Source organism: Fopius arisanus, unplaced genomic scaffold (genome assembly GCF_000806365.1).
Source record: "Fopius arisanus strain USDA-PBARC FA_bdor unplaced genomic scaffold, ASM80636v1 scaffold00230, whole genome shotgun sequence".
NCBI lineage: Eukaryota > Metazoa > Arthropoda > Insecta > Hymenoptera > Braconidae > Fopius > Fopius arisanus.
Window position 1 is genome coordinate 54,430 of NW_011887969.1, and position 22,937 is coordinate 77,366.

General features: G+C 37.2%; 1 protein-coding gene and 1 pseudogene across 1 annotated transcript; both read left to right on the top strand.

The window, feature by feature from the left end:
• The first annotated feature begins 4,514 nt into the window (after positions 1-4,514).
• On the top strand, positions 4,515-7,297 carry LOC105272660 (alpha-tocopherol transfer protein). Its single transcript, XM_011314864.1, has 3 exons — positions 4,515-5,052; positions 6,039-6,402; positions 6,889-7,297. Exons 1-3 carry the CDS (start codon positions 4,769-4,771, stop codon positions 7,144-7,146), a joined length of 906 nt encoding a protein of 301 aa, XP_011313166.1. The 5' UTR covers positions 4,515-4,768; the 3' UTR covers positions 7,147-7,297.
• A 9,775-nt stretch (positions 7,298-17,072) lies between these two features.
• On the top strand, positions 17,073-18,823 carry LOC105272661 (uncharacterized; annotated as a pseudogene).
• The last annotated feature ends 4,114 nt before the right edge of the window (positions 18,824-22,937 follow it).

The following is a 22,937-nucleotide window of genomic DNA, read 5'->3' on the forward strand; positions in this document are numbered from 1 at the left end:
GGGGGGGCGGATGATACATGAGCGTGGGGATATCCGGGGCTGGTGGAGAGGAATCTCCTATATATAGTAATATTATTAAATGGTGGTATTATCAATGGAGAAACGATATCGGATAAGGGAGTTTATACATGGAACAGAGTATAAAAAGGGCAGATTTACGTGGGAAGTTATATTTTTCATGCCTAAAAACCAAAACAAATTTTCTTGTAAAAACCTTACGTCAAGGAAAAGTTTTGTTTAGTGGTTACTCAAAAATGGGATTTTTAAAGGATATTTGCAATGAGAGAGAGAGAGAGAGACAGAGAAAGAGTGAAATCAAGAACGCCGAATTACTAATGGTAGTACGCAAATAGATTTTTTTATAAGAAAAAAGAAAGCTATAGAAAGTTCTGAATTGTATGAAAATTGGATAATAATTCTTTATGAGACAAGACTTCAATGAAATCGATCAGATGTCAAGTATATCTCCGTGGTAGTTATTAAGTTTATTATCACCTTTCTTACAAAATAATCATTAGCGGACCCTCTCCGATTAGGAATCATGTTCTCCTAGCTTTGTTCCCTTCTTCATTATGAGTATGATGTGTATCCCTTTTTTTTTAGCACAGAAACGATTTCTCTACGCACAGATCAACGTATAACGTTTTTATTCAGAGCTTTCACCTCATTTCGTCATTTTTAGGGAATAATTATTGCATGAGAATTATAGCTGTTGTAATTATTTCATTTTTTGAGAAAGAAAAAAAAATGCGTAATTTAAAACGCAAATTCAATTATTTTTGACTGAGTAATGATAAAAAAAGCACTGTTTCGAATTTATGCGAATTACAGATACATGAATATGTTTCAAGATTCATTCCATTGAACAATGTGGCAATTTTTATGTTCGGTTTGTGAGGCAAGTACATGACAAATATTGGAAAATCACAAAAATAATTTTCTATCTCTATTATAATTTCTTCTACATAATAACCCATATAATTTTTCCCCATAATTATGCTCATTTAGATAATCATGTATAGTCACATTCATCAGATAATTGTATCTATAGAACCATTCAATGATATATTGGTGTGTTAATTCAGAACATGTATGGATTATCCGTTTTTCCGTTAGAATTCTTGGTGCAGTTCGAGAGAATTGAATATTGTACGAAGTCATAATGGAAAACATGCAGCGCCACCATTTCGATGATGTAGCAACCTCAAATTATACTTGGTCGGTAAGCCATGACGGTAATTTCCTCTATACCGACGCTGTTTGACCGACCGTACTGATCGTGTAGAGAGCCATTCTGTGTAGGCTTGTGTCGTGTAGACTTGTGTCGTGTATGGTCGTGCAACCAAGTTTATCCCCACCGTGTAGACTTGCGAGCGGTGTAGTGCGGTGATAGTACGAACGACGCTTCCCGGAGCTAACTATCTGCTCTAATTCGATTTTTCCTTCTCCTTGAGCCCTGGTTCGACCGATAGCGGCAGAGGGCGATCCTGTGGTCGATCGGAATTTTCAATTTTCCATAAATTTGAAATATAAATATCTATTTTTCGCTCTAAGTAGGCAGCAATATCAGGCACAAGATTTTTTTCAATGCTTTCATGGCGACTCACTCTTGACAATTATTTTGTGTCCAGACCTTATGTGCAGCAATTCAATAAATAAAATAGAACAATTGTCCAAAATTCAGAGGGGGAGCGATAATTTTACCAAATATAGTAAATAATCCGTAGATAAATAGTTGTTGGGAAAATAAATATAACTCTAATAAGAATTCTAAGGGCTGACGATGAGAACAGGACTGGAAAAGCTCTAGCAGTTACGAATGAGACCGATCGGTCTGAAATCTAACACACATCAAGTCCATATTCACCAATGAATTGACCAAATTTCAGATTTTCGGGAGTTAATTTACCTGGGTATTCTTCTTCGTTTGTAAAAATTGACCCTCAGTTGACCATCTGTATATACACACATGGCCCTCAAACTTGATATTTTTACGTTTCAGACCAGTCTACGCCATTTTCAGGCAAAACTAAAGAGTAGAAAAATCTGACGATTGCAATGCTTCCATTCGAAAGCAAAAATTGAATTACTCAATTTATTTTATTCATACTACAAATTTCTAGTCTCAGATACTATCCTTTAACCGAAATTCCAAGTTGGCAGGTAAGCTCCACCAGAAAAATAATGTGAACATTTATTCCTCATGTTATGAATAAAAAAATTAATTTTTCGTTTTGATTCTGCAAAATTAGCAAATTCAAAATCTAATATGAAAATGTGCAATGGAATTTCGAGGAATATATTCCTAAATTAACAGAGGCACATTCTCATTTTTCACATTTAGAGTTGCAATATTTGAAATGCCATTAATAATTGCCGAAAAACATTTCAGAAATATAATCTCCAATGTTTTTAATTGCACATTTTCCAATTTTAGAGTTAAAAATAAAAACTGAAATTTCGTGCCAATTCTGGCGGGTCAACCTTTTCATTAGACTCGCACGCCACTCTACGTGGCTAACGAAAATATCGTCACCACTGCGACATACTCGCACACAATGGTTGGCTAATTGGGTATCCATTAGGATGAGAGAATTATTCTGACCCTTGTAATAGGCGGGTTCGCGACTACCTGAAGGTTGCCGAACCCTGAAATAAACCGATCAACTTGCATTGTCCTCTATCACTCTTATGCTTAAAGATTTGGTAAACCTGAGAAAATGACCCGGCGGGGACTCGCGCACATAATTTAATTTTTCAATTTAGTTTATTACAACCTGACGGTAACATTATTAGAAAAAAACATTTTGCATTGGCAAACATGATATACGGCAAATGTGTTATATAGGTTTCGATAAGACCATAGCCGATGTTAATTCTCGTCAATTTTAATTCTATTCTTTATTTTTTGTTTCTTTTGTGAAATTATGTCTGCATAATTTGAGATAAAATTAAACGATGCTATTATTATTAATCATATTATTCTTGGTATGTAATTTCAAGGATACGAAATGTTTTATGTTTCTTTGGCATTTGTATCAAGTCAGCCATTATGATTCATTTTAATGGGACACTCATAAGCGCCATGCATTTGAGGAAATATTTGACAGAATGCACCTATCATCATTAACTCATCAATTTTTAATCTTTCTGTGATTATGTGATCTGCAGGAAAATCGTGTGCCAATTACTAAGCAAGAATTTCAAATTAGATATCTTCAACATATAATTATCGTAGACGATGTCGCAACTAAAATGAGTCTTCGTGTCATTCAAAGTATTGAATATTACTTATACATTAAGGTAGACATCATTTTGTTTCAAAATTGAAGTTATATAATAACAACAATCACAATTTCGGCTGTTCATTGCTACTGTCATTAGCCAAATTTTGAGCTAATACGAATCAGCTTAATCTGTTGAGCGGTTTCGGAGTAATAGCAATTTCTGAAAAAATCTTCTTTTGCCAATACCGACTCAAGGAGTTATTTCCGATACCACAGCGGAGGCTGTGGGAGCCATGAGCGGAGAGGGAACGTTAGAATTTTCGGAAATATTCCAATCCCTGATTATAAAAAAGTGAAATTTTTAGATGCTATAAGAAGCTTTCTCGATTTCTCAGAGTCATTATTTCCCTTATGCTATGGTTTTTTAATAGGGATAGATAAATTTCGTTGAAAGGTTCGATGATATACATATCAAAAATATTGTAAGAGCTTAATATTGGGTGGGTAACAGCGACAACCTCGCCAGTAGAAAGTTTCTGTGCCACAAGTTGGAAGCCATGACTCATATGACATGACTACAGTATCATTACACATTAATAGTAAAAAATTAATGATTAAAAGTAAATTGTCAATGATCAGTGTATGATCAAAATCAGCGACAAACATTATTCTTCCGGTATTGACTCCAAAAATTGTAATTGGCCGCAAAATATATCGTTTATCGGCAAAGTTGTTAATTATAAGTAAGCTTTTAACTAACGCATTAAGCTTTTGTAAATTTCTGTATAAGGTCGGGGGTAAAAAATATAATAAAGTTAATAAAGTAATTATATAATATAAAAATATATAATAAAGAAATATATAATAAAATAATAAAGATTGATTATAGAAACAAAATGATTAATTAACGGTGCTAGCGACTCCCCTGAAATTTTTTACATCTTTTCCAAAGCCATGGAAGTACCTAGAATAAAGTTTTGCGTAAATTGGTATATTGTCTTCTACCCCCTAACATATAAGACACTCCTTAAACTTTGGACTGATTCAACATCGTTAATTACTGAAGACTAAGGAGATATACTTAACTTTGGTGAAAGAGGCATGATAATAGGATGGAATACGTATCAATAACTCCACTAGTCATAGTTGCCACATCATTTCATAATGCAAAGTCATGGCAATTTCCTACTCTCGATTGACGATGGTCTTAACAGGTACAAGCTTGGACAAAGCGAATATATATAATGCAAAGAGGGCTTGGAAATATCCTACCTGGGTATACATGAAGTGTTCACTTAGAACTCTGACACGTTCAAGATATTCACTAAATCCAGACAGCAATGAATACGAGATAGAAACTCCTATTACATGTAGCGAGAATAATAACCTACATAAGGCATGAAGAATCGGCAGTGTACAACGATCATTAATGGTGTGAAACATTTGTAGTTAATTGCGACTGATTTCTGGATGAAATCTACTGACCATTAAAATAATTACTCAATCCAATACACAATATCGACAAGAAAAAAGGTTAAAAAATGGCAGTAATACATCCAGTATTGTTTGAAGATCTCTTGGTGCGTGAACAGGAACTCGAAGAGTCTGATATTCAATCCTTACGAGAATGGTGTTCGAAACAGTCACATTCGCCGAACATTTCAGACACTGATCTAGCGGTATTCTTACACAGTAACTATTATCGACTGGAACCAACAAAGACCACAATTGAAAACTATTATACACTTCGAACTCATCTACCTGAATATTTCAATAATCGAGATCCGTTTGCAGTGAAGGAACTTCGTCAGGCATTCAACACTGCGTGAGTTTTAACTTTTCATCTGATCACTGCGAATGACAAATTACTAGTACTTCTCGAAAATTTTTCATACATTGCGCCATATATTTCTCATTTCTTTAATAAATATTGCATCATCGATAATACGTATATCTGAGAATAACTTTCATCCAGAAGTTACTGTAGCTCCATCGCACTTCTTTTTGAATATTCCGCTAAACAATACAGCTTCTTAGAAAATTCCAAAGAGATATAAAAGAAAAAGTATCGGGAAAAGAAATGGTACAATTTAATAATATATGTCAATTAATTTACCACAGGAGGTTTTGAGAAAATGGGTTGTACGATAGTTCTGAACTGGTCGTTCAGTACCTCGCGATGACTTAGCCTTAGCGATGGCATTCCCGTTTCGTCACTGCTTTCTCTGTTAACACAATGCATGCGTGATTCATGTTGGTTTAGATTGAAGAGCTATAGATGGGTAGCGAGGACATTCCATTCGCTGTGATCAGTCACTGATGGTCATTGCTGGGGTGGCGTTCAACAGTGTTGACTGATGAATCTATTTGCGAGTATCTAATTATTCATTTCTTCGTATGTCCACGTTCTGTGAACGTACCAGAAAACGTCCTCGTTGTGGCCCTCAATAACCCAAAGAACAGTGTGAGAAAAAGATACTTTATAATTTCATTGCTTCCCTGATTGTTTTCGATAGATAATTCTGTCACCCCTGTGAATGGCTTCCGAAGCACTATAATCGTTTTTCCAAAGTTCGAAGACAATCGAAGGTAGTAGCTTTTAACTGCGTGATTCGCCTTTTTGGATTTCATGGAGTGAATTGGCCGCTTTACACATAATCCCATAGGGATAAGATTGGATTCGTAAAAACTCGGAAGGAATCATGATGAAATGATTAGAAGTCGAAAGTCGTCTTTGGAAATCAAAGTAGGAATAATATCGTAATTGTTCCATGTATGAACGAAACAATAAAAACTAATTATGTTTGACAGAGCATATATGCAACTTGATGGAAAAACTCCGGAAGGTTACGAAATAGTCTACGGGCGTCTTATAGACTTCGACCCTTCACATTACACTTGGAACGACACTATGAAATTATGGAACATGGTTACTGACTTATGGATCCGCGAGAAGGCAACTATGAAGGGGCATCTCTTTGTCGTGGACATCACAGGAGTAACTTTTGGACACGCAGGTCGTTTGAGTCCATTGGGTTTCAAAAAATATCTCACGTTTTTACAGGACGCACTCCCGGTTCGCCTTAAGGGCCTCCATTTCATTCATTCCTCACCAGTTATGGAAGTCATCCTGGCCATGATGAAACCGTTCATGAAAAAGGAATTATTGGACATCGTAAGACTAATGATTTACTCTCTACCGTTCTTCCTATCCTATCATTCGTTATTAATAGTATTCTTTTGGTTTCCCATTAGAAGTTTCGTACTCATACACTTCCCAAATTTACTGATTCTAACCTATGAAAATCAGAAATTTTATGATAATGTCAATATATGACAGTAGCAGGGCTAATTTAATGAGTAAACGAAAAAACTGTTTTGTTAGATGTTTATCTTGGTCTATTTATTTTGATTGAAAAATCTCCTCCACTTTGCTCTCCCTGAGCCGTTTAAATCGGAGATTATAAGAAGGGTCCGGTTAGGGAAAAGGTAGGGAATAAAAATTGGACGAACGAAAAATTTGCACGGACTTACACAGAAATTATTGAGTTGATAATTTCCTTCTGGAAACATAAATTATAACTTATCACGTAAATCTGAATATCAGAAATTACAATTGAGGAATTAAATCTCATAATTATATTGTTCACGTCTGTTCCAGCTTCATATTCACACAAACAATGACACAGTCGCGAAGTTCTTTCCTTTGGATCTTCTCCCTAATGAATCAGGAGGTAAAAGTGGTGATGTGATGACACTTCACGAGAGAAATATTAAAAAATTAGAGTCCAATCGTGAATGGTTTTTGGAAGACGAACAGACCATGCGAGTCAACGAGGCCCTACGTTCTGGAAAGCAGAAGACTGCTACTGATTTATTCGGAGTAGAGGGAAGTTTCAAGAAACTTAACATCGATTGATACATTTTATTGCGTATTTGAATAGTTCAATACTCTGAACTATAATATACATAATTTGTTTGTATATTAAAAAAAAATTGTGTTCAAAAAGTAACATACTTATGAGCATAATAACGTGAACAAAGTTTTCGAAATGATCCGTAAAAATGTGCTGAATAAATTTGAGAAAAATGATCAAGTTTACAATATATTTTTAACCCCGATTGTTATTATTATGAACAAAATCAATACTATTTTCGTCGGTAAATGTCTAGAACAGCCCCGCCAAGTAATTAAATACCGAAAGTGGACTAATCCTCATATTTGAATGAAGGATTACACAACAACGGGTCAGAGATTATATCGAACGATAATTAAAGTCTGAAATGAGCCAGCATATCTGGGATCGCGGATAAATAAACATGTCCCAGGTGAGAACCAACAATGGATGGAACATTGTATCAGGCTTGGTCCAGGATTGATCACGGCTGATCAAGTATCGATTCACACGATGGAAACAAGGCTGAATGACCATGGAAATGTCACTAAGTTCCGAGACTGAGGCTTCGAGTCTGGATCGAGCATTGAATCAAGAGACTCGATCGAGCATTGAATCGAGAGTCTCGATCAAGTGCTGAATTCTAAGTTTCGACCGAGCCCTCCTCAGTGTGACTGGATCAGCTTTGAGGCCTCGAGTCTCGATCTGAAGTCTGTAATCGAGACTCCAACGACCTTCATTCTTAGGGTGCTATCAAAGTCAAACCTCAATTAATAAATATTTCTGTTAAACCATTTTATTTATTGTTCAAACGATTTTTTAGGAACAAAAATATGAGTTAATACAAAAAACCTTTTTTACCCTAGTTATTTTTTACTCTGAACGAAATCAATCATTTTTGGGCGCATGTCCTGCCTGCGACAAATGATTCCCAACATATTAGATGATGTTCATTTCCATCGAAGGGAATTTCTTGAGCAAAAAATCTGTAAATAAAAAGACATTGAAACATTGCTTCCACCTGACCAGTACGATTATCGATGAGATAACTCTCACCTCTCAAGCATTCATACGTGGCCGTTGTGTTGAACGATTCTCTTGCACTGATAGTTGTTTTCCTCCCTTGGCCGTTATAAGATTTTTGAACCTCCTTACTGAGAGTACGATTGATACATTTTTTCGCACAGTCTTTTCATGTGTCGTCGAAACCCACCCAACTTCGAAACATTGCAACCTACATTTGAAAGTTCTTATTAAAATATTAACTCCATTTTAGTTTTCCATATTCCAATTATACATATAGAAAAAGATGCCTAATACACGCCAATGCTGTCATTTTTTGCTCTCCAGGATACTCAAGGATTTTCCCATGTTCATCTTTGGTTCCTTCATTTGTCAATTGAAGTGATTTTTCGAATTGTAAAAAATCTTCATGATTCTGCACGAGAAGAGTAACTTTCAAAATCTCACTTATGAGCGAAGAAGACTCTTGACTCTTTGGAAGAAGACTCTCACTGTAAAAACTGAAACATATTACCTAGCTGTCATGGAAGGATTCATGCAATCAAATATTTCTGCTAGTTCCTGTGTGCGCAAATTTGGTTTGTAGTGTTTCGACGTACTTTGAGGGTGAGTATTTGACTGACTGTTCCTCGGATCTTGAGTAAATCGCTCAGAGGAAGCCGCACATATTGGTCTCTTTCCATTCACATGTTTTGTGCACTGATTATCATCCCTGCTGGATCGATGTCTCCCTGGGAAAAATTGAAGTTTCAGTAAACAGTCGTCGATACCCAATGAGGAGGGCAGCAAAAAACATTTCATGTTTCCCAAAGGAATATACCTTCACTTGAATACTTTGGGTTATTTACTCTGGATGTTCTAGTTGTTTTAGTTGTTCTCACTGCTTCGAGCGTGTGAGATTCTCTTCGAGAATTTTGAGTGTCACATCGTTGTGGAGACTCTAATTCAACAGAACTTTCACTCCTTCGTTCGTAGCTGCTATTACCTCTGGCTCCTTTTTTTTTGCCTACCAAACAAAGAACTCAATTATTTTTCGTTCCCAGCATAATCCATAATTTATCCTAATAGTTATTTTTGAAAAATAAAAATAATATAAATAAATATATATATTCATATAATTTCTACGTTTCAGAGATGGTGTTGTTGAAATAGTTTCTGCATTACTGTCCACATTGTCTCTAGTGATCCTACTACGAATACTTTTACCCAAATCTTTTCCCTTCTTCAGGGTAGATTTCTTCACAGGTGTCTCGCTTCCAGAATTGTTGGAAAGATCATTCGTTTTACGAATTTCCTCTTTGCTGGTATTTTCATCATTGTCAGAAAATATATATTTTTTTTTTCTGGAATTCATGAGTCTTCTGGTTGAAAGCAAATCATGTTTCAAGTTAATCTTAACTGCCATTTAAGGCTAATATATTCTCCAGTATTCTTAAAAAATATAATCCATGATACACCGCAGAATAATTTTTCTTGAATTTTCCAAGCTATTCACAAAATGTCCATCGTATTACCATCGACTATAATATCAAGAAATCGTCTCATTGAAAATTCGGAATTTCGTGAAGAAATTAAGCAGAACTGTGAATTTATTCTTTAATCTAGAGGGGAATCATAATAAACGCAATTGAGGGAGAGCAACATCATGAAATTTCATGCTTTACTCAAAATTGAATGGGATTTGACAGTGAATATTCATATATGACTGGAAATATAAAGAGATCAACAATCGACGAAGCAAAACAATCCTCGTTTTCATGTACCTAAAAATTTTCGAATTTTACTGAATTTTCAGTAAACAGTGACACCTGAAATTTTCTCATTTTTGCTCTTTCAAGTCCTATTCAGGGACGAGGTTTCATTGTACGGAGAATTGAGAGTTGACTATCCACCAAATAATTTTTTTTCCTAACAGTTTAGTGCCAGCAAAAAATATAGATCTTTACCTTGAGAGGAAATTTTTGGAGAACGTTTTTGCGAAATTATATTAGAATCAACTTCTTTTTGTGTTGAAAATTCTGTTTTTTCAGGAGTTAAACTACCGTTATTTCCACCTATTTTTGAAGACCAGGATGAAAATAAGTTGGTGAGTACACAGAGAATTCATCATATGAAATTAATTAATGAATGAAATAGTTTTTTTCTATATTTTCATACCTGTGCAGTTTAGAGAACTTAGGGAGATGGGGGGTGTCCAATTCATACTTGTAGAACATCTTGTTGGTTTTGGTGAATATACTGGGGTTGATACCAACGTGGGAGACACGTCTCTGTCTTTTTCATTTGCAGATCTTCCTTCTGTTGGTTTTCCAGTACCTTTTTTGATTACAGAATACATATTTTTTCCAATAAAAATAATTCTATAAAATTTTTCATGTCTTTACTGAGTTCATCAATTGGTCGTTCTGGATAGTTATGGAAGATTGAATGTTCTTTTGTAATCAACTCACTATTGGACTCATTTCCACTTCCTTGTTCTCCTTCGTCTTCGAGAATTAAGGAATTATTAAATAGCGATCGAGCTTTCATGAGTATTTTTCTGACTATCTTTTGATATTGGAATGGATTGACTCCTCTTACTGTTCTCCGAATCAGAAGATCCCAAATGGTTTTCACGATTGTACGAACGTTGGAGGCGCCTGATCCCTTGTTCCAAGGTATCTGTACATTAGTCCGAAAAATTAGACTTCTACCATTCATACCCCTCCCCAACGTAAAAAAAATCTCAAACACCAACAATGACATAAACGTAAGGCGTTTTTTTACCTGCTTCTGTTAAAACAGTTACATTGGAATACTTAATCCAATCTTCGAAAGGCTTCTGTTCCTGACGAAGCCACATATCTATCCTCGGCCAGTCTTTTTTTGGTGGATAATGAGAGCATAAATTCTCATGACCTTCATCCAACCATGAAAGACATGTAATATCCGCTGGAACTTCCTTGCCTGTCGTTCGTTCATCATTAAATCTGATGATTTGATACGGACGTGTGAAATCATTTTTCTTTGTCATTTTTCACAGCAAAAGTAGCACCTACGAGAATAAATGATGCAAGAAACTAATATGAAATACCGAAATGATCATAATACTTATTCAATTTCCTAAACTCAATGAATATTATACAATAGTACTGACTATATATTTTTCATGTACAAAAAAAGGGAGTAGAATTCAAAATTCAAGGGCTTTTTCCTTTCAGTAGATAAACAAGGCCGGTTCTGGATATAGGGATCTGCAGGGTGGTGCGGGGCTGGACGGGGGGGGGGGGACAATGCTGGAATCTGCTAGGCCCTCGGTCGGTAACGGGGGGGAATCTTCTTTATCGGCCCCACGGTGGTAATGTTCGGGGCTCCATTTTGGGCCAGAATGGGGGGGGGATACCCGCCATGTGATATCTGACGTTGAATATCCACCATATGATATCTCATATCTAATAGCTGGTATGTGATGTCTACAATATAATATCTCATTTCTGATGTCTAATATCTCATATTTCATAGCTGACAATCGTAGTTGTTAAAATTTTCAGACGTTCTGTTGGCGGTGCATTTTTTTTTTCTTTGATGCCACCTCAATAATCATGAATACAACAAATTAATTCATGATTTTGAAATTTCGTCTGCAAAATCATCATGAGTAGTAGAAACTAATAATGAGAAAGATGAATTTTTTCTTATCAAATCTGAGGAATGATTTTGAACTCGATACTTCTCTTTCTCTCATTGAGATTGAAGCGCGAACTGGTCCACCGCTTACGTGACCGCGTCTGTTTACCGGTGAGCACGTACGCGCCGTATAAACAAAACACTCGGCCTCTTGGATGCGCAGTGAATCGTTTTCGAAGTGGAATACCATGCAACACAACGCATGGGATACCATGCAACATAACACAAGTTTAATAATTTGCAATGATCTTTCTTTTTTTGGGTTTTTACATTAAATGCTCATGATATTGAACAAAGCAGAAACTAATTGTGCACTTTTGAACTGAATGTTTCCAATTTAAATGGAACATCATTTACTGTATTTAATTGGACAACAATTAATGATAAGAAAACAGATACGAATCAATTTAATTTTTCACTGAAATTTCCTGTGACTCAGTGATTTTCGAATGCTTTCTGTGTGTTTGTGTGTTTACCGGTGAGCACGTACGCGTCAGATAAACATTGGTAGTGACCTCGCTGGGATCATGACATAGAGATGGAAAAGTTCATGTTGACAAGTGCAAGAGTCATTCACCTCATCAGCTGAGATGGTGGAATTCAAAGTTGCAAGGATAATGATTTATTGGAATGTTGGTATAAAGAATTTCTCCGAAAACTTTGATCGTTACGAATGTGGGTGCTTTTCTAGGAATCAATAATGCTTTCAGAGAATAAAATTTCAGTTGTAACGAAATTTGGATAGACTGGCGGAGGGGATGAAGTGATATAAATCGCGAATTTTGAGGGAGAACTTTAGTTGTAATCATGGAGAATCTCTCACCACCAGACATACGCTATTTGAATAGTATTCCACCGTACTGTCCCGACTGTGAGGATATAGTGGAGAAGCATTTTGGCGATGTTCCACCAGCAAATATCTGGATTATCATCAGTGATGTGCAGTTTTTGGAGAGGAATTATGCTGCTGTGAGAAAGAAGAATGAGGAAGATGATGCAGACGACTCACTCCTGCCATTATCCATCCACATTACGAAAAAGCTGACTGTTATTGTTAATTGCATTGACGAATTGATAGTGAGAGTGGATGATGATTTCGTGCGAGATCGTTGGGTTAGTTCATGGAGTTCATGGAGTAGGTAGGTAGTAGCAGTACGAGAAAAGTCCACCAGAGTGCTGTTTTCAACTAGTCCGCTCTGCTGAATAGTCGTTCAGGCTCTTTATGGTAATAGGAGGCTTGTAAGCGGGTGTACATATCGTAGAGAAGAGCTGATTGGTTGTGTTCAATCTCCAAATTCAGATTTCCATATGGATAACTTTGGGAATTACAATTTACAATGATCGAATGCACTGGCATCCTTCAAAGCCTGTTTTTTTCTAGCTACTTGAAAACCGAGAATGACGTAACGCGGTCTCTCCAATTGCGTTGAGCACTTCACAGTCCAGACATGCTTCGTTGTGCTCGGCAGCAGAGGATACTCGTACAATTCCCAAGAGCGAAAGCTAATCGGCACCACCGTGTCTTTTGAAATCTAACTGAGAAGCTGTACTTTTCGAGTGTCAGCAGCTTTAATGTAGGGTAGCATCCAATCGATCTTGGTGATTGTGATTTTGAATTGTTCAGCTTGTGGTCCATCATTGGCTTGGAATATAGCATTACAGTCACTGTGTGAACGTGTTAGGATTAACTCATGCTTTGCATTCACAACAATTCTCTGATAATCTTCAGCGAATCCTAAAATCATGCTCAGGGGAATGGATACATCAAAATATCCAGCCTCATCAGTTTTTTTTTTTCTCGTTATCAATTCTCCAGCCCGCATTTTCCATGAGATATTTCTGGCTAGGACTCTGAGAGATGTAATTTTTCATTAATGTTGTCAAGCCAACATTTTTACACCTATCAATTTCCACTGAATTTAATTCATAGCGTATTTCCTCGAACAAATGACAGATGGCAGTATTCCCAAGTTGTGTATTTGCAACAAGTGTATTATCGGCTTTAGTTAATCTACCACAAATGTGCAATGAACTCTTGCATGGCAGTACATAGAGATCCTGGTGTTGTACAGAAATACGGATTTCGTCATTGTTGTTGAAGGAAGATGATGCAAATGGTTGGGACGAATGAATCTCATAATGAGCAGTCGACTCATCAAAGATTATCCGCTTCTGAATGTTCAGGATCTCTTCCATGGCAGATGACAGTAACAGCAGGTGATGAAGACACAGCAAACCCTCACTTTCCTCCTTTTCCGCGAATTCTTAGTCCCAGAGTACGCAGGAAATTGATATTCTGCGATGTCAGCTTCGTGAGATGCACTCGACGACTGTTCGCTTGCCGGCATGAGTCCTCACTTTTATAACTCCGACCGACCTTCCTCCCCTCAAACACAATACCCATTATTCAATGAGCTCTTATAAGAAGTCGTATTGTGATGACTTCGCCACGGAATTTCACAGGGCGATCGTCTTGATCGACAATTCTCAATTGCAGATGGTCTATTGTCTATTGAATATGCTAAAATTTGTCCTTGAAAACCAAGCAGTTGCCCAATGGAGTCCAACGGCCTGAAATTTATCACCACATCCTTGGGTACTTCAATCACCGTATTGAGCGTCTGATCATTTGCCCGTAAAGTGAAGGGAATTTCATACAGTGATAATTGATCTTTCAAAAAAATTTAATTGTCCGTAATTTCATAATTTCCAGTTGGTATAGTCAATTTTATCACCACTCCGTCTTTTTTAATGTAAAATTTATTACATCTCTCGTCGATATTAGGAATTGAATTGTAGGTGAGAAATTGAACACGCCCCACACTATAAAATTTCTCTGGTGATAATACAATCGGCGGGAAATAGCCGGCGTCTAGTATAGAAGATCGGCCCGACAGGGTCAAGGTAAATCACTCATGATAGTCAACACTCAACTCATATAATTGTACACTTTTTGCAGCTTTATATGATTTCACCAGCTAGAAATTTCAAACATGAATACCCACAGATAATAGTATCATAGTCTTGATAATTTTCAGGATTATATTTCACAACACTACCGCCACTGAAGTAATTAATCAACTCTTGAGATGGACGCAAATTGCCATAGCTATCAAAATAGATCACTTCATGATTCTTCTTTTTAGATGCAACCCAATGAGTGCCGGGACTATCTTTATCATCACGATTCACTATAGCTGATTCACATTTCCAGGGTCCACCTCGAGGCAACGCAATTCTCATATAAACTCCGCGAAAATGTGGAATTTTCATGATGCTGGCATACTTCATCAAATCACCATCAGTGAGAGCTCAGTGCGGTAGCTTTATAAGTTTTTTGGCTTCAAATGTTAACTCAGGCCAGACTTATAGGGTTTTAAGTATATTCCCTTTAAGCACCTTTAAGCACACTCATCACAGCATTGGGTCCAGGCTGCATGGAGCCTTTGGCGGCTCATATGATCTGTCGCAGTTGTATCTGTTTCTTCACACTTCCCCCTCTACGTTTCTTCTCGCCACCGCCACCATCACCACAGCCTGCAGTTTTTCTCTTTTTCTTCGCACCAGCACTAATGTTTAGCACCATACCGAATTTATGTTTCATCTTCATGAGGTTACTCACACTCTAAGCAGCCGCCTTCTCAACAACACTACCGTCTTTAGCAAAAACCCTGTGCAAAGCTTTATCTTCCAGAATTCTATCAGCGGTGTGTCTAGCTGGCAATTTTCTCTATTTTTCGAATATGCTATATCGTGCTCTTTACACGCTTTATCCAATGGATTTATGCCAGGATCACCTCGTGCCAATCGTCTAGCCAATTTGGTTCCCGGACCACAATACTGGTAGCCCGGTATATGCAATTCAATGGGTAACTTGTTGATGATATCGTTGACAATTCCTTTACCCTTCCGCGTTCTAAGACGTTTGCACACCACCATGCTCTTGCACAGACGGAAGTGCAAGTCTATAAATGTCATGTATTTATGGAGCTTGCTAGCAGTTGTCAAGATGAAGTTCAAGCAGCACAGTTCGAAGCTGCCAGTGATGAATTTCGATAAGATAACAGAAAAAAAGAAAGATAAACAAAAGAATCGTCACGACCCACTTTTACCCAATACCGTACGTGACATTATCTGTGGACCCTCAAACTGTGGTAAAACGAATGCCCTGTTCGCTTTCATTACCCATCTTAATGGGCTGAGATTTCAAAACGTCTATGTTTACTCCGAGTCCTTAAATCAACCCAAATATCAGTTTTTGAAAAAAATTATTGACCCATTTAATGATCATGAAGAGGTGGTCAGACCCGACGAAACTCATCCAAATTCTCTTATGAGATTTAATGATGTCGCGTGTGAAAAACAGGATAATATGCGGGCATTCTTTTGCATGGGTCGCCATCAAAGTGTAGACTGCTTTTATCTCTGTCAGACCTATGCACGTATCCCAAAACACTTGATACGTGATAAAACAAATTTACTCATTCTCTTTCGTCAGGATGAAATGAATTTGAAACACATTTATCAGGATCATGTTAATATCGACATGCCATACCCAGAGTTCAAAGTTTTGTGCTCGGCTTGTTGGAATAATGATAAACATGGGTTCATAACCATCAACAAAGATTGTGAACTGCATGAGGGACGCTATCGACGAGGATTTGATTGTTTTGTATGTATAAAAACAAGCTGATGATTGGCACTCGAGACAGTGTGGAATTGAACGTAAAACCTTCAACATGTGGCCCACAGTCCTGCAAGAGGGGTCTGATGTATTGCATCACATTGCTGAGGCAAGCAAAGCAATTCGTCATAAATATCAAACGTTAAAAATGGGCAAAGATATGGCCGAACGAGCTATGAATGAGGCCTTGAAACCTGTAATTACTCCTCTTGAAAATTGATTGATCAAGGTGCAATCCAGAAGAAAACGAAGAAAAAAAGAAATGAAAATATTATTATGAAAAAAGAGGAGGTGGACGAGGGAGGAGTGAACAATTATAAACAGAAAATTACAATAACAAGTACTCCTGAACCGTTAAGCAGTCAACACGCCGATTCCAACAATGCGGTGGCCTCAGTGCTCGCAGACGCAGCTGATTAATCATTTGCTCAATTTGATGTTGGGAATGTTCTCCAGTCGTATCTTAACATGTTCGGTACAAAAGAAGAAAAACATTTGGATAAACAATTTGGGGTTCGAAGAGTGGATGACCAATGGAAAATTGGAAATGCTGAGGTGATCTTCAATGGAGATACAATGACTATTGGTGGCAAGCAATTTCGCTTAACTTCGGGTTTGGCATCTTTGATATTCCATAGAGATCCAGAAACTGCTAATGTGACATCAACAGATCAAATGCACTATGGTGAAATTCTGCGCCGTACGAATGCATATCGATTGTACTATGATCCAAATAAGGCTGTGAGACGCAAAAATCCTACGGAAAAATTTTTGAATATCATTGAACCTCTAATTAGACCGCCTGAAAAGAGCGGTAAAGGGTTAATACCAGAGCTTATGGTGGCTCCAAGGACAATGCCCAGGAAAATGGATTATATTTACTGGGATAATCCAAATGAATTGGTGGATAGACTCCGCTTGCTCATGGCATCTCAAGCTGCCGGTAATCCTAATCATTCCAATGAAATTCTCTCTATTATCGAAGAACTACGTGAAGCTGGAATTATATATTCAAGTTTACACTCGCGTGAATCATCTCATTCTCATCATGAGTGTCGATGTGTTTGGACGACAGTTATCACACAGCAGCAAGCTCGCCAGTGTTGGAAGACGAGGCCCGCCAGGTGATGGATTTACACGTACTGCTGAAGAAAATTATAGTTTAGAAGGAAGGAGGTTATGCCATATTGTCGATCCAGTGGTGGATTCTGATGCTCTTTCGCTGCATATTATGCATAAACGTCTGAAAGCTGAACGTGATACAGTTGTGCAGAAATTGGAAGCCCAAGAGAGAAACATCAGGGATTTGAAAAGTGCATTCACTAAACGTTTTGTGAGAGTTGAGAGAAAAATAGGACTACACGAACGTGCAATTCCTAAAATTAATAAATAAGAAAATGGAGTCCAAGAGCGATCAATAGCAGCGGAACTTCATCGCCCGGCTCGACGAAACTACCTAAGAAGACGCGGTGAGTTTCGTGGCCTGGATGAAACGTGGCAGGCTGATCTCGTGGATATGATCAAATATGCACACAGCAACAAAAATTACCGCTATCTTCTAACGGTAATTGATTTTTTCTCCAAGTATGCATGGGCCATTCCCATTAAATCAAAAAGTCCCAATGACGTTGTGGATGCCATGAATTTCATCTTGCAAGAGAGGCGTATTCCGAAAAAACTCCATGTTGATCAAGGCAAATAGTTTTACAATAAAAATTTTCAAGCTCTCATGGGGGAGCATAAGATACACATGTACTCAACCTTCAACAGTCTCAAGACGTCGATATGCGAACGCTTCAATAGAACATCGAAAAATAAAATGTGGGAACAATTCTCAATTCGTGGAACGTATTATTACCGTACTATGGATTGATACTATTGGTGATTTAGTTGCAGACTATAATAACACGAAACATCGTACAATGAAAATGAAGCCTATAGATGTTGCATCCAAGAATGAAAAATCGTTGCTGAAATCAATTTATGGAGACGTACGAGAGGATAAGAAGGGGAAAATGGAATTCAAAGTGGGTGATAAAGTGCGAATCAGGAAGTATAAGAGTGTTTTCGGAAAAGGCTATACCCCCAACTGGACAACTGAAATATTTACAATTAAAAAAGTGCAAAATACCAATCCCGTAACATATAAGCTGGTTGATGGGAAAGATGATCCAATTGAAGGTGGCTTCTACCCAGATGAGTTGAGTCACGTCATGTATCCAGATGTGTTTCTCGTTGAGAAGGTGCTGACGAGGAGGGGGAAGAAGGAATATGTCAAGTGGCTGGGATTTGATAATACTCATAACAGTTGGATAGGCTCTAATTAAATGGAATTTTATAATAATGAAAAACATTATTTGGAAAATATTTATGTCTTTTATTCATTGTAACCATAAGGCACAGTGTCTGTTGAATCAAGTAAAACAATTCTCTTATCATCACCATAACTCAGTGCTAACTTTTTCTGTTTCACTGTGTCAACTTGACGTTTTTTACTTTCAATCAAATATTGTGATTTCACCAGTTTCTTCTGCTGAAAGAGACCGTTCTTATAGTCTTCAAAGGTAATTGTTCTCAGTGATGACCCAACACCTTGAAAGTATAAAGCTTGGCATGCAGGCCCACAAAATCAGTCATAATTTTACCATTACATTCATCCTTCATTAAACCCATCACTTTTTTATTCACTCTTGGTATTTGATAAACATTCTCTGCTGGGTAGTCGGAAGTGCCAAATTTCGAAATATCTCTTTTGATGAAGTCATAAATGTCGGGAACATTGAACTGATACAGAAGTCTGTCTGTGTGTGTGTACATTAATTTAGATCGCTCTCCAAATTCACGTTTCACATAATTATAGTGGAAATCGTAGATGTAAATTTTTGACAAGTTCAAAATGGCAAATCCAATGTAGATTGGTTTATTAAATATAATTCGAGCTCTTTTCAGCTCAATGATCGTCATATTATCGTCGAAAATTAGACTACTGTGGAAATTTGGTTGGGCAATGTAGGCGCTCGCGCCATATCTTCCATCCCACTTGGTGATCAACTTGACATCTCGGTGCTTTCTCACATTTTCCATCGTTTTTCCAAAAACTGCCTTGTTCATTAGCTTGAAAACATTCTTTTCAAATTCATTTGTCGATTTTGTGCGCATCTCGGTATTTAAGTCGATGTAAGGCTTGAGCCATGCTGCTTGCTTGAATTTTAAGATTCGGTGGATTTTCCTTAATCGCATACCAAGTCTCAAACATTGCTTCAAATTACGATAATTAATTATATAGTCCTTTTTATCATAGAGTGTTGTCATGAGCTTCGTATTCTTGCGATTCGGTGTCCTTAGTACATAGTCCATAGCGGCAAGTCCTTGTGTACATAATGTAGCTCTTTAGGATATTCCAAATCCACTTCTAAGATATATCCAACAGGTGAATCATCGGGAACATTGAAGATATTGAATTCTTCGACATTTTCCCACTCAAATGCACCAAAGGGCAAGTACTGACTTATGGCTGTTCCATATAAATTGTTGCCATCAAAGTACATGAGATAGGACTCCTCTTCGTTTGGATTACAATTCTCACCCATATACCGATTGTTGGCATGAGCATAGCGATTTGTACATTGAGCTACACCACCTCAGATCCCTTTTTCAATGAATAAGAGCTTATCTGCGTCTGTAAAAAGTTCGATTTCTACTCTGATGCATTTTAACATTGCATCGAATGCCAGTCCAGGTGCTGTGTAGTAGTGCAGTGGGTCGAGTCCCATACAGCAAAATTTGCCGATGCAGTGATATCGATCGACAAATTTCACCGTTATTTTCTGATAAAATTGTCGCCAATCCTTTACCATTTAGACGAAACAAAGACGACATATATGGATGATAATCCTTCGAGTTATCAGCGAGATTATCCCCTAATTGGCGACGAATTCTAGTCCAAATATTAGGATATTTTTGACTGCAATATTAGCGATAGAATTACCTCTCGATTGCATCAACAATTGTCGCGAATCTGCGAATATCGCTGTCGACAGATTTGTTGATGGGATTGCTTTTTTATTATGGGAAAAATTTCTCTAAATATGCTGAAGAATATGTGAGGATAGATAGCGTTAAAATTACGTCTTTATGGGTACAAAATTTACGGTACCTATGCAGAAACATATGTCAGTGTAATTTCCGCTAAATTTACCTTTCGTTTGCGGGTTAAGATGGTATTTTTCTATCTGCTGTAAGACTCTTACTCTTGGTGGATAATGCCGGAAAGAAATTTGTTTCGCAAGCCCACACATTACTTCATTTCATACAATATTTCAAAAAATTTAGGGTATTTCTGGAAATTTCTATAGTTTCCTACCTTACGTAAATTCTTTAAAAAAATGGGAGATACTGAGAGTTTCTGTTAAAAATCTCAGAAAATTCGTCTCTTTTTTATTTCAATGAATTTTTGGGGATTTACATAAGCAACATTTGCATTTCTATATGGATGACGTGTGAAATTTTTATACGCTTTTGGTACATGATACTTATTTTTGTAAAGAAAATATCAAAATATCATATAAAAAAAAATTTTTTTCTCACTCGTATACGCTTTCGGGTTTTTACGATTTGTTCCCTTCCCACCCCCCAAACCCCTGTACCGCATTTGCTGAAGGGAGGGAAAACCTCATCTGAGGGAAAAACTTGCCCTGGTACAGTCGTCCTTTTGACAGGACTACCGCTCGGCAGTGAAACCGTGAGATCAGAGCGCTATAAATTTTTGACCGCCGGTGCCCAGGATCGAACCCGGATCCTTGGCATGCTAGTCTAGTACTCTAACCGCACGGCCACTACCGTCGGTCAAAATATCATATATAAAAACCGTATGGAAATTTTAGTTGCTATTCATAGAGAAACTTTGTGTACATTGAGAGATATTTCTAAGAAAAATTGAAGTGCCCGTGGTAAAACAAATAAATACGAAAATATAAAAAAACAAATAATACGAATACGAAAAATTTTAGTGCCGTTCGAATGCAATTTCGCATACTTCTTTCGTGACAAATCCATGGAAAGTCAAGAAAAATTCCCAATTAATGTACATGCGACGATTTCTGATCAACTAAACTCAAGCTCAGTGGCCCCAATGGGAGACGAGAAAGAAGTAAAATAGTTAATGACATCCCAATACAACTTGAAACACCGCAAAATATAGATCTTCAATTACAATGTACAACCAAAATTTTAGATATAATCAACAAATAATCATCCGAGTAAAAAAAATTCTCACTGTGGAAGATCTTTCGAAAACCTTCGGAAGAAGCTGGGCAAGATTATCTCGACGTTATTTTTGGTGGCCTGATAAAATAGGTTCACGACCCCTTCTTTCCAGGCATTTTAATTTCGCTAAATCGCGTTTTCAGGTAGAAATTTTATATTTATGAACTAATTTATCATTGACATGTAAATCTATCAGAATGAAGCGGCTTTGGATATTAACCACTATGAATTCTCATCCATTTCCTTGACATGAGATATTTTCAGTTTGTTGCATGAGGAATTCAGATTCAGAATTCACAATTTCAAATTGCAAATTCCTAACCATATTGGAAAGTTATATATGTGTCCCCAAAGGGAGACATGATGCAAATTTCAAATTTTTAATTTCAAATTTCAAATTTTTATCTTTGTCTTTATGCCATGCATGCCGTATATTCTGTCTATTTCCATTGAAAAATACCCAGATATTTTTATTTATGCTTCGGAAAGAGACCTTTGCAGTCGCAATAATTCAAGTTTTGGATATTTTTGGAGTTAGGATGACAAATTCGGTGTTGGGAAAATGGGAATCTGATGGCTTTAGACCATTTGTGTATGTATGATTTAATTTAGCGCGTTAACTCCAACAAAAATTGTTGCAAACTACAGAAGTTAGACTTTAAATGTTCATTTCAGTGTTATACACATCGAGTTCGGAGAGGACGCCCAACCTTCTACAACTTCCAATTGTAGAATTTTCTGTAAATGTTTGGATCGTCCCCTTCCGTAATTATTAAATTGCGAATTAAATAAAATTTGAAAGAACTTTGAGGATGGAAGGATGAGATGGAAGTCTAAATCACATCCCTCAAGTTGCCGGTCCGCTGCTCTCCCAATTGAGGTACTGGGCGTCTTCTATATTTGGTTCCTACACTTTCATTCATTTTAAATCCATTCCGCTGACTAGCTTCTTTAGGCAAGTGAATTCAAAGGAATTTCGTGCGATCGGAGGACGTGTAACACTTTTCCCGATCTCGTCCCGAAGATCGGCGATAGTTATTACCTTCGCCCGTTCCCGTGCTCGCATCCTAAATTTCAACCGAATTACTGCGGGCGCCAGCTAGCTTTTTGTGGACCAAAAGCTAACGAAAACCGAACGAACCAAGGCGAGGGGGGGTGCCCTGCCTTGCCCGAGGT